General features: G+C 48.3%; 1 protein-coding gene across 2 annotated transcripts in view; it reads right to left on the reverse strand.

Annotated features, from left to right (window-relative positions):
• Positions 1–219: 219 nt before the first annotated feature.
• DYM (dymeclin) overlaps positions 220–12,412 on the reverse strand; it is a 248,864-nt gene continuing 236,671 nt past the window's right edge. For both annotated transcript variants that reach the window (XM_054398246.1, XM_054398244.1), the window contains one exon: positions 220–369. In XM_054398246.1, the coding sequence (XP_054254221.1) occupies positions 220–369 (150 nt within the window). The remainder of the gene's footprint in view (positions 370–12,412) is intronic.

The following is a 12,412-nucleotide window of genomic DNA, read 5'->3' on the forward strand; positions in this document are numbered from 1 at the left end:
CCTCACACCACCATAGTTTGCAGCCAGCCTGGCTGGGGGGTGGCAATCTGCTTCCAGGGGGGTGGAGGTCGGGGCTGTACGCGGGCGGTGAGCTTCCTTCTCCGTAAGCTTTGGGGTCAGAGGGTGCACGCTGGGAGGGGGTCATGTTGGAGAGGCAGTGGAGGAGGTTGGTTTTCTGTAAGAAGAAGGAGCTGAGCTGACTTGGCTAAGGCACAGCCTTCAGCCAGAGTCCATAGTGAAGAGCTGGATGTCCTGCGGGTTCCAGTACAGGGCCACGGCCGAGTTGTAGACCAAGGACCAAACGTAGGGGATGAAGAACTCCTCAGGCTGCTCCTCCTCCACGTACTTGAACTTCAGCTCGGGGAACTTCTGCAAGGAGAAAGCAAAGCCTGCTGAGGGGAGGTTTGCATGGCCCCCTTGCAAGTGTGTGGCCCACACAAGCCACCAAGGAAGCAGTATGGAAGGAACTGAACTGCTGGAGCACTTCACAAGTGCCATCACTGAGCAGAGAAAGTCACATCACTGGGCAGAGTGAGTTCTGGTCCAGCTCAAACCAAGACAATCCCCAGCTTTCTGCCTTTCCCTCCTGTTTTCCCTTCCCAAGCAGCTTGCAGACTGAACCCCCATCACGCTGGCTCCTGGGAAGTGCATGTTTTGGGGAAGGGCCTGAGCCTCCCTTTGTTCTTTGCTCTGCAATTTGCCTACTTCTAAACGCTGCCTGTGGCAGAGTCTCAGACAGAAGCCTGCTGACAGTGACCACTGGGGTCAGACAAAACATGACCCGCTTTATGACTGGTAAGGCTGTGGCTAAGACTAGGACTAAACTCCACAGTGTGACAGTGCAGTAGTTTCAGGCTGTGTCTAGAAAACGTTCCACAGATCTTGAACGGACAGTGGTAGAATGCAAATAAATTACCATTGGGTGTAAAAAGGAAAATCATGACAGGTTCTAAACAATCCCATTGGACAGGTAATACACATAAGCTGGTAATGTAAGCTAACTCCCTCTCTTTTGGGCTTCCTTGCTCTGGCTGGTGCTTCTGCTGGCCCTTTGCTGACCTTGGCTGCATTGCTTTGTTTTGGCTAAGTACTAACAAAACAGCTCTCTGCTCTTTCTCTCCTCTATGGTGTGCAGGAGAGTAGGGAGCAGGGAGGGGGAAGCTGTTACTAGCTCCCCTGCTTTTGTCTGGGGAGGTTCTTGTGCTGTTTATCAATGGTAAATATCTGTAAATATTGTACAGTTTGTACATATTCATTGCATTTCATTGTAGATTGTAGTTTTGCTTGTAAATACAGCTTCATTTGCTTCCAACTGAGCTGGTCTGGCAATTTAATGTTGGGGGGGATTTTCAACCCACCACAGACAGGATCGGGACAAGCACAGCTGTGGTGAAGAAGCCTCTTTGCCCATTAAACATGGAGGGGCATCCCATCACCTTCCTCCAGCTCACAGTGTCCTGGTGCCTTGTGTTAGGGGACAGGACCCTTGTGGCTGGAAGAGTCTCCTCTAGGAGGGGCACTCCTTGGCTTTGAGGATTGTTCATTTAATTTTTATAGGGTCATTGTGCTCTTGGAGTCAGACAAGCTGGAAACGATTCAGCTCCTCCCTGGTGTTGCTGCTGTTGCTTTAGAGCAGTCTGGGGCCAACACTGAGCACATGGTCATCACTCCAAGCCACAGAGGAGCCACCTGCATTATGCTTTATGAGGAAGATGTTTCCATGGGCAGCTTCATTCATCTGCAGGAGACAATGTGCTATTTCCTATGTGTCTCCATGGGCAGCCTTTTCAGCTTCCCTCAGCGTTGGGTGGCAATGTGTCATCTCCACTGATGAGGAGCCACCTTCCTGTATGCCCCAACGTTCTGCAGATGCTGTGCTTTGGCTTCTGTTGGGGTCAGGTCCTTCACCACAGCTCTACTTAGCTGGATGCCAATATTTAGCCTCTGAGGAACTATTTTTGGCCACTGGTTTGGCTTGATGGTTCCAGAACATGAGTGGAGCTCATCCTTTGAGCAGTCAGAGAGGGAAGGAGGGCAGGACTGTTTCCAGCACTACCACCTCTGTTTGGAGAACTAAGGCAGCTAAAAGATAAGCTTGTTAAAGGCACTTCTGCATCTAACTCCTGAGTTCAGGGCCCAGAACCTCAAAGGTACATCAGCAAGTTTCATTTCCTGTGTCAGACATGTAGCTTGTGCTAGAGAAGCTCTCCCACAGCCCTTTTGTGCCCATAAACCATTTTCTATCATCTCTCAGTGGCCTATCTTCCCCAAGTCTGCTTTGACCATATTGTTTCATCTTCCACATCGTTTGGTTTCCTCACTTGTGGGTGTCTTGCACCTACACTCACCCCCATCTTCAATACCCTGGCTCCTAGTGTCCCATCCCCAGCTCCCTTCTACTGTTCCTTTGTGGTCTCTCTTGAGTGTATCTTTCTGTTTCACACTTGCCCAAGTGCTGCCTAGACCATGGTTTTCCCAGCAAAGGTTGGACCACAACATCCTTGGGGTTCCTTCCAACTTGGTATCCTGTGATGAACATCCTCTACCTCTGCCCATCTTGGCTCTAACTTCTCAAGCTGTGCCACCTTCCCCCTCTGCCATCCTATTCCTCCTCTGAGGACACCACATTTTGTTCAGTCGGTGAAGTCTTGCTTGAAACCCTCATGTGGATTTGACAGAACAAGAGGAAACAGCCTCAAGCTGACGCAGGGGAGGTATAGGTTGGATATCAGGAAAAATGTTTTCCCTGAAAGGGTTGTCAGTGCCTGGCCCAGGCTGCCCAGGGCAGTGGTGAAGTCCTTTTCCCTGAAGGGATTTCAGAGTTGTGCAGATGTGGTGCTGAGGGACATGGTTTAGTGGTGGACTTGGTAGTGTTGGGTTAACTGTTGGACTTGATGATCTCAAAGGTCTTTTCCAATCAAAACAATGCTGTGATACAATGATTTCAATGTTTGTTGGGGTTTTTGGTTTTTGTTTTGTTGGTTTTTTTTTTAACTGATCTTCTGCTCTCCTTATCCTCATTTTAATCTTCCCCACTTCCCTTTTAAATGCTTCCTGCCTTGTGGTCAGTGCAGACAGGAACATGTTCAGCTCAGCATTGCATCAGCAGAATGAATGGTTAACCCTCATGGTGAAACCACTGCAGAGAAAAGCCCTCACACAAGCTGTCATTCCTCACCCCAAAGGTGGCTGCATGCCAGCACTGCAGCCTCCAGGAGTCCTCCTGGGAGGGAAGGGATAAAAAAAGTGATTGAAGATGCTAATTTGAGTTGAATCAAACACAGATGACTCCTTTGCACCTTCAGGGTCACAGATCATAGCTACTGGCAATGCAAACACTTGTGGCAGTGGGCTGGGACCATTCAGGCTCTGATGCAGCTTAACAAACAGAGTAGGTGAAATGGTGTGAGAAATTCTGGGACCTCTGGAGGTCATAGGATCATAGAATGGTCTGGGATGGAAGAGACCTCCAAAGCTTATCCAGTCCAACCCCCTATGCAGTCAGCAGGGACATCCTCAGCTACATCAGGTTGCCCAGAGCCCTGTCTAGCCTCACCTTGAATATCTCCAGGGATGGGGCCCAAACCACCTCCCTGTTCCAGTGTTCCACCACCCTCATGGTGCAGAAATTGTTCCTAACATCAAACCCAGATCACCCAGTCCAACCCCCTTGCTAAAGGAAAGACACCCACAGCAGCTTGCCCAACATCACAATGTCCAGCATAAATCTATGATTCCATGATTCTATGATTCTAAATGGTATCAGAAATTCCCATAGCTACATCTGAGATGCTCAGGGCTTACTGTCCCAGCTCAGCTGGAAGGACATCACAAAATACACCAGATGATAGCTTTCATATTTTCAGTCATGCAGTTGATTTTATTATTAAGCCTTTTCTTCAGTTATTTCTCCAGACTGATCAATGTTGCTATCTGTTCTGATCCTACTGCTGCAATTTAACAATCAATTTCAGATTAAAGGCTACAACTCACTACAGTCAGCCTGGACCCTCTCAGGACTAAGCACATGCCTTGAAGAGTCTACAGGTTTCTCTTGGAAATAGAGACTAGGACAACGAGATTCTTAAGGAGAGAATCAGCACAGCTTTGACAGTTTCAAATGTGTCTTTACAAAAGAAGGTTAAGTAATGGCAGAAGTGGTGGATTTTTGATAGTTCACCTCAGCAGTGGATGCAGGAGCCCCTGCATGGTGGGGTTGCAAGTGACCTCTGGAAATCATCCAGTCCAACCACCCCTGCACAAGCAGGGCACCCACAGCAGCTTGCCCAGCACCACAATGGCTGGGGGGGAGGGGTTGGAATCCCTCCAGAGAAGAGACTCCACAACCTCTCTGGGCAGCCTGCTCCAGCCCTCCAGCATCCTCAAACTAAAGAAATTTCTCCTCCTGTTCAGATGGAACCTCCTGGGTTCCAGTTTGTGCCCATTGCCCCTTGTCCTGTCCCTGATCACCACTGAGCAGAGTCTGGCCCCAGCCCAGTGATCAACATCACTCAGATCCCCTCTGGGGCTGCTCTTCTCCAGGCTCAACAGCCCCAGGGGCTCTCAGCCTTTGCTCCTCACAGAGATGCTCCAGGCCCCTCAGCAGCTTTATAGCCTCTGCTGGACTCTCTCCAGTTGTTCCTTGTCTCTCCTGAACTGGGGAGCCCAAAACTGGAGACAGATTTTTCTTTACTAAACTGAGCTCCTGCTGTGACAACCTAACTCTCATTTCTAAGCAGCCATCAGAGATTCCACACAGTCCTCCAGATGTGGCCTCAGTAGGGCAGAGCAGAAGGAAAAGAGAGCCTCCCTCAACCTGCTGGCCACACTCTTAGTGCACTCTTCCTAATAGCTCAGTGCAAAGCTAATGAGACCCAGAGAAGTCAGCTCCAGGCCAGTAATCCAAACTCAGCTTCTTCAGATGACTGCAGTGATCCATGGCTAACTGGTGGGGCCAGATGTTTTTCATTCCTTACAAACAAGACATCCTAGAGGCCCAGCATGGAGAGCACTTCTGTACCAGACTCTGCTTTGCAAGATTTACCTCTTTTCAGATTAAAAACTAGCCATAGTGATCCCCTACAAGGGTGTTCACTTGAAAACAAAACCTTTCCTGCTCTGGCAGGGGGGTTGGACTGGATGATCTTTCAAAGTCTCTTCCAGCCCCTAACATTCTGTGATTCTGTGAGACCACCAAATTTAAGTCACCTCAAATGCTGGTGCCTTATCAGACTGAGTTCAACACAGTTTGTACCAGCAAGGGTGGGTTACACACCACAGAAAAAGCTTAACCAATACCATAAAATCATTTTGATTGGAGAAGGCCTTTAAGATCATGAAGTCCAACTGTAAACCCAACACTGTCAGGTCACCACTAAACCATGGTCCTCAGCACCACAATCTCTGTGTCTCCATTTAAACATCTCCAGAGATGGGGATTCAACCAGTTCCCTGGGGAGCCTCTTCCAGGGCTTGACAACCATTTCTGGGAAGAACTTTTTTTCTAATATCCAATCTAAACCTCCCCTGGTGCAGCTTGAGGCTATTTCTTCTTTCCCTGTCACTTGTTCCTTGGGAGAAGAGACCAACCTCCTTCTCCAGACTCCTTTCAGGGGATTGTAGAGAGTCAGAAGGTCTCCCCTCAGCCTCCTTTTCTCCAGCCTGAACAACCCCAGGTCCCTCAGCTGCTCCTCACAAGATTTGTGCTCTAAACCCTTCACCAGCTTTGTTGCCCTGCTCTGGAGACTCAGCACTTTCAGACCAATAAACTAAGTCTTTTGATGGGTGATATCTCAAGGACTGTTTAAATTAATCTCTGCTCTGTTTATCTCCTGCAGACTCAACTTCCAAACCAGTGATCAGAAGCCTTTGCTATGTGCTGCAGACAGACAGGAGATGACAGCCAACGAATGTTTCAGGAGAGCTGTACAACAGTCAGGTCACAGGAGTCTCAGGGTGCTCCCAGGGAACACCTCAGCCAGCACTGCTGAGGGTTTTACCAAGGTTATCACAGTTCCCAAAGTGTCACATTAATGCAGCAATGCAGAGCACCACTTTCTCCTGCTTTGCTGCTGCTGTGTCCAGCCTTATCCTGGAAAGATGTTTGATCCCAGCTGGTGACACCCACATGAACCTGAAGTTTAGCACTTTATGAGAAGAGGACCATAGAAACATGGGCAGGTTTGGGTTAGAAGGGACCTCGAATGATCATCCAGTCCAACCCCCTCTGCAATGAGCAGGAACATCTGCAACTAGAGTAGATTGCTCAGAGCCCCAAACAACCTGACCTGGAATGTTTCCAGGGATGAGGCATCTACCACCTCTCGGGGCATCTACCACCATCTCCTACCTCTCGCCAACCTCAGCATAAAAAATGTCTTCTTTATATAGGTCCTGCAAAGCCATTAGCTGGCTCTAGCCCTATTTAGGAACAAGTTCTTTACCATGAGGGTGGTGGAACACTGGCACAGGTTGCCCAGGGAGGTGGTTGAATCCCCATTCCTGGAGATTTTCAAGGTGAGGCTCAACAGGGCTCTGGGCAACCTGATCTAGTTGAGAATGTCCCTGCTGACTGCAGAGGGGGTTGGACTGGATGAGCTTTGGAGGTTGCTTCCAACCCAGACCATTCTATGATCCTATGATTCTATGACTCTATGACTCTATGATTCTATGACTCTATGATTCTATGACTCTAGACTCTATGATTCTATGACTCTATGATTCTGTGATTCTATGACTCTATGACTCTAGACTCTATGATTCTATGACTCTTCTATGATTCTGTGATTGATTCTATGATTCTATGACTCTCCTATGATTCTATGATTGATTCTATGATTCTATGACTCTCCTATGATTCTATGATTGATTCTATGATTCTATGACTCTCCTATGATTCTATGATTGATTCTATGATTCTATGACTCTTCTATGATTCTATGATTGATTCTATGATTCTATGACTCTATGATCCGGAGGTCCCTCAGACCATTCTATGATCATCTGTGTTTCTCTCATGCCATTAGCAGAGGAGAGACAACCTCAGCTTGCCTAAAACAAACTAGCTTGAGACAGTACTTGAAACCTCAAGATACCAGGAAGATTTCTGAACTGCACCATTTAAACAATAGGCACCACTTATCAGCTTTGGGGAATCAATCTACCACAGCACCCTATCTTGTTTTCTTCTGGCAGACAAAGCAGAACTCAGGTTTAGTGGTTGGGACCAAGGGTATTAAAATAGACAAGCCAAGAACTCTGCAGACTGTCTGCCCTGCCAGTCATAACATTCAGTGAAAAACCACAGGAAGTCCAATGAACAGATGCAGAACTGAGCTGCAGCAACTCCCCCACCACAAAAAACGTTCAGCTGCTGCAGGGTGCTGGGTTGGTCTTGTTCCTTGCAGTTAACGATTAGGAAGATAATATCAGGGCCAGACAACAGCACCTGGCGTGGCTCCAGCCAGCCTGGGGGCAGCATTCAAGCTGCAAGACTCCAGGCATACATTAAATAAACCTCCACTTCCTTCACACGTGAACCACCAGAGCTGCTGTGACACCTCAACAGATCAGCTCCACACAGGTAGCATGGAGCAAGGGCAGATGGAGCTTTAAGAGTGATGGAGAGAAGCTCTGTCTTTTGTTTCTTCAGTGATCTAGATGCTTGTCTGGGCAGAAAGCAGCCCTCATCAAAAAGTCAAGGCAGTTAATGTGGAAAATAAGGAAATCATAGAATTGTCAGGGTTGGAAAGGACCTCAAGGATTATCCAGTCCCAACCCCCCTGCCATGGGCAGGGACACCTCACACTCCAGCAGGTTGCTCACAGCCACCTCCAGCCTGGCTGCAAAAACCTCCAGGGATGAGGCTTCCACCACCTCCCTGGGCAACCTCTGCCAGTCTCTCACCACCCTCAGGGGGAAGAATTTCTTCCTAACATCCAATTTGAATCTCCCCATTTCTAGTTTTGCTCCATCCCCCTCAGTCCTATCACTCCCTAACACCCTACAAAGTCCCTCCCCAGCTTTCTTGGAGCCCCCTTCAGATCCTGGAAGGTCACAAGAAGGTCTCCTGGGGGCCTTCTCCTCTCCAGCCTGCACAACCCCAACTCTTTCAGTCTGTCCTCAGAGCAGAGCAGCTCCAGCCCTCTGCTCATCCTCGTGGCCCTTCTCTGGACACCTTCCAGCCCCTCCAGATCCTTCCTGGAACAGAGGCTCCAGAACTGTTCCAGGAGTGGTCTCAGCAGAGTGGAGCAGAGGGGGAGAATCCCCTCCCTGGCCCTGCTGGCCACACTTCTCCTGCTGCAGCCCAGGCTCTGCTTGGCTCTCTGGGTTCTCTGCAAGTGCTCACTGCTGGCTACTGCTGAGCTTCTCATCCCCCAGGACCCCCAAGGCCTTTTCTTCAGGGCTGCTCTCAAGCCAGTCACAATTGGATTAACATAAAAGTAGAGAATTCTCTTTTCCTATAGGGAGGTTGGGTGTCAGTCTCCTGTTCAATAAAAATCGATAGAGGAAATATCCTCAGGTTGCAGCAGGGCAGGGTTAGGTTGGACAATTTCTTTCCCCAAAGGGTTGTGAAGGCCTGTCCCAGGCTGCCCAGGGCAGTGGTGGAGTTCCCATCCCTGGAGGGGTTTCAAAGCTGTGTAGCTGCGGTGCTACATGGTTCAGTGGTGACCTGGCAGTGATGATCTTAAAGGTCTCTTCCCATAAAATGATTCTGTGATCCTGTGACTCGAGGTCTGGGTTAGAAACTCTGGTTTATGAAACACAACCCAGCATGAGTCAGGATTTTCTGAAGCATGTGACTGGTGTGGAAGGAAAACACCATTGAGCAGGAGACTGAATCCCAGAATGGTTTTGGTTAGAACAGACCTTTCAGATCATCCAGTCCAACCATTAACCCAGCACTGCCAGGTCACCACTAAACCAAGTCCCTCAGCACCAAATGTCCTTTAAATAGCTCCAGGGATGAGTCAAACTCACATTAACTTTCCATCAAGCCAAAGCTTCAAAACCTTTATTGAAAATGGGATTTGTGTGCATTTGAAAAGCTTACCAAGATTCTTCTTTGGTAACCTCACAGCATACTGGCAAATTTTGCTTTCACATTGCTTCAGTTAAGTGCAGCAGTTATTGCCTGGAGAGCAGCTCCAGCATTGGACCTTTTTAGCAATGTATTTAAACTAGTGAAGAAAAAAACCCAAACCCAATTGGGGTCCAGATTCAGCACCATACCAAGACTTCATCTGAGGTGCCATAACAAATACCTGCCTCAGCAAGGTTTGTCACTGCAACATGCCTTGCACCAAAACACAGCAATCTGTCAGGAGCTGGGGTTGGGGAAGAACATTTCTGTTGGTCTACAACATCCACAATGCTACACTGTTCATGGCACAGACAGAAATCACCCTGTTTGGAAAAGACCTTTAAGGTCATTGAGTCCAACCATTAACAGCACTGCCAGGTCACCACCAAGCCATGTCCCTCAGCACCACACCTAGAATCATAGAATGGTCTGGGTTGGAAGGGACCTCCAAAGGTCATTGAGGCCAACCCCCCATGCAGTCAGCAGGGATATCCTCAGCTAGATCAGGTTGTCCAGAGCCCTGATGAGACCCACCTTGAATATCTCCAGGGATGGAGCATCAACCACCTTCCTGGGCAACCTGTTCCAGTGTTCCACTACCCTCATGGTAAAGAACTTGTTCCTAACATCCAATCTAAATCTGCTCTGCTCTAGTTTGAAGCCATTGCTCCTTGTCCTGTCCCTGCAGGCCTTTGTCAATAGTCCCTCTGCAACCTTCTCTTCTTCAGGCTGAACACCCCCAGCTCCCTCAGCTTGTCCTTGTCACAGAGGTGCTCCAACCCCTGATCATTTTCATGGCCCTCCTCTGACCCCTCTCCATCAGGTCCATGTCCTTCCTGTATTGAGGGCTCCAGACCTGCACACAGCACTCCAGGTGAGGTCTCACCAGAGCAGAGCAGTGGCAGAATCACCTCTGGATCTGTTGCCAATGCTGCTTTGGTTGCAGCCCAGGATGTGATTTGCCTTCAGTGCTGCAGGCTCACTCTGTCTGCTCCTGTCCAGCTTCTCATCCACCAGCCCCCAAATCCTTTTCCACAGGGCTGCTTTCCATCACCTCCTCCCCCAGCCTGTACTGACAGTGAGGATTGCTCCAGCCCAGCTGCAGGACCCTGCACTTGCTCCTGTTGAACCTCATGAGGTTCACCTGGACACCACCTCTCCAGCTTGTCCAGGTCCCTCTGGGGTATTGACAACACCACTCAGCTTGGTGTCACCTGCACACTGCTGGGGGAGCTTCAACCCCACTGCCTATAGCAGTGATGAAGATATTAAACAGCACAGGTCCCAGTATGGACCCCTGAGGGACACCATGTCACTGCTCTCCATCTGAACAACTTTGAAACCCCTCCAGGGATGGGGATTCCACCACTGTCCTGGGAAACCTGTTTCAGGCTTTCACAACCATTTCAGGGTAGAAATTTTAACTCCTGTCCAAGCTAAGCCTCCCCTGGTGCAACTTGAGGCCATATAGAGATACATGTAGATATATAAACATAGATTTGTTTAATTTTTATATAAATATAAGTATTTCAGTGCTTTGACAGAGCAAACTATATGGATGAAAATGTCTCAGCACTTCCAAAATGCTCATAGATGTGTTTCCCTCCCAGCCCCCCACCCCCCCCAGTTATTTAATTCTGCTGTGGAGATAATTAGTCTTTCTCTGGTTCCCTTTGCACCTACAGTGCTTCTCTCTGACTTCAGACAGAAGGTCTGTGTGTGGTTTTGGTGAAACATCAGCATGGGCTACATCACATCTGCCTGATAGCATCTTTGTCTCCATCTCAAGGCTGTAGCACAGGCAGCCCAGCAGAAGATGATGGTGGGAAGGAGGAAGCAAACAGGAAACCTGACAGACTAACCAAGAGCTGCTCATCTTGTTCAAAGATCTGGGTAAGGACTAGGTGCAAATTTAAAGGCAGAGAAGAAAACAGTGTCTTGGATCACATCAAGAGGTGCTGAAAAAAGCAATAGAAAACTCAAAATGATTAAGAAGTGGTTCAAAATAATCGATGCAGAGGCTAAATATCCCCAGTTTAAGCAACCCCATGAGCTGCAGAAGGAAACAACATTTTCCCAGGCAGTAAGTAACCCATACTCATTTAATAAGATACCATCTTATGGGTCCAGAAGAAGAGACAACTGATCTGGTAAGGTAGGACTACTGATATGTGGTTATAGATCACTCAGAGCAAAGGTTTGCATGACCACAGCTGCAGGAAACTAAATGCTCACAGAATCACAGAACCATAGAACCACAGACTTGGTTTTGCTGGAAAAGACCTCTAAGACCATGCAGTCCAACTATCAACCCAATACCACCATGGCCACTAAACCATGTCCCCAAGTCCCCAAGTGCCAAGTCCACAGATTTCTTAAACACCTCTGGGCATGGTGACTCCATCACCTCCCTGGGCACTGTGGGAAGAGTGGAGAAAAGGAAGAAATGTTTGATGCTGAGGGTGGCGAGAGCCTGCCCCAGGTTGCCCAGAGAGGTGGGAGATGTCCCATCCCTGGTAGCAGGTGAGGTTGTTTGGGCCTCTGAGCAACCTACTCTAGCTGCAGACATCCCTGCTCACTCCAGGGGGATTGGACTGGATGCCCTTTAAGGTTCCTTTTAACCCAAACCATTCTATGTGTTAATGAGGTACCATCAACAACAACAACAAAATAGTAATTAACCTTCATTCATGTCAGAGCTTAACCTGACACAGTTCTTTGAACATACAGAGGCCTTGGTGAAGAAAGCACACAAATATGGGCTCTGAGAAAAAAAAAAAAAAAAGAAAAAGAAAAGAAAAAGAAAAAGAGGAACCTCAAAATGACAACAGGTGAAAATGAGGGATGTTTTTAAAACTGAAACAAAATTCACCAAGAAACTAACTGGGTAGACTTTAGAGAAGCCTTCCAGTAACTGAAGGAGCTCACAAGAAAGATGGGGAAGGACTTTTGGCAAGGGTTTGTAGTGACAAGATGAGAGGGAATGGATTGAAGCTTGGGGAGGGCAGACTGAGGCTGGAGATTAGGAAGAAATTCTTGACAGTGAGGGTGGGGAGACACTGGCACAGGTTGCCCAGGGAGGTGATGGATGCCCCTCCCTGGAGGTCTTGAAGGCCAGGTTGGATGAGGCCTTGAGCAACCTGGGCTGGTGTTAGGTGTCCATGCCCATGGCAGGAGGTTGGAACTGGATGATCTTTAAGGTCCCTTCCAACCTACACCATTCTATGAATCTATGAAAAGATGTATACATGGAGTGAAGCAAGCTCCTGCCACAACTCACAGAAGAGATTCTAAGTCCTGACCTGGCTTGAGGATTCTCTGTCTTGTTAG

This window comes from Indicator indicator, chromosome Z (assembly GCF_027791375.1).
Source record: "Indicator indicator isolate 239-I01 chromosome Z, UM_Iind_1.1, whole genome shotgun sequence".
In the NCBI taxonomy this organism is placed as follows: domain Eukaryota; kingdom Metazoa; phylum Chordata; class Aves; order Piciformes; family Indicatoridae; genus Indicator; species Indicator indicator.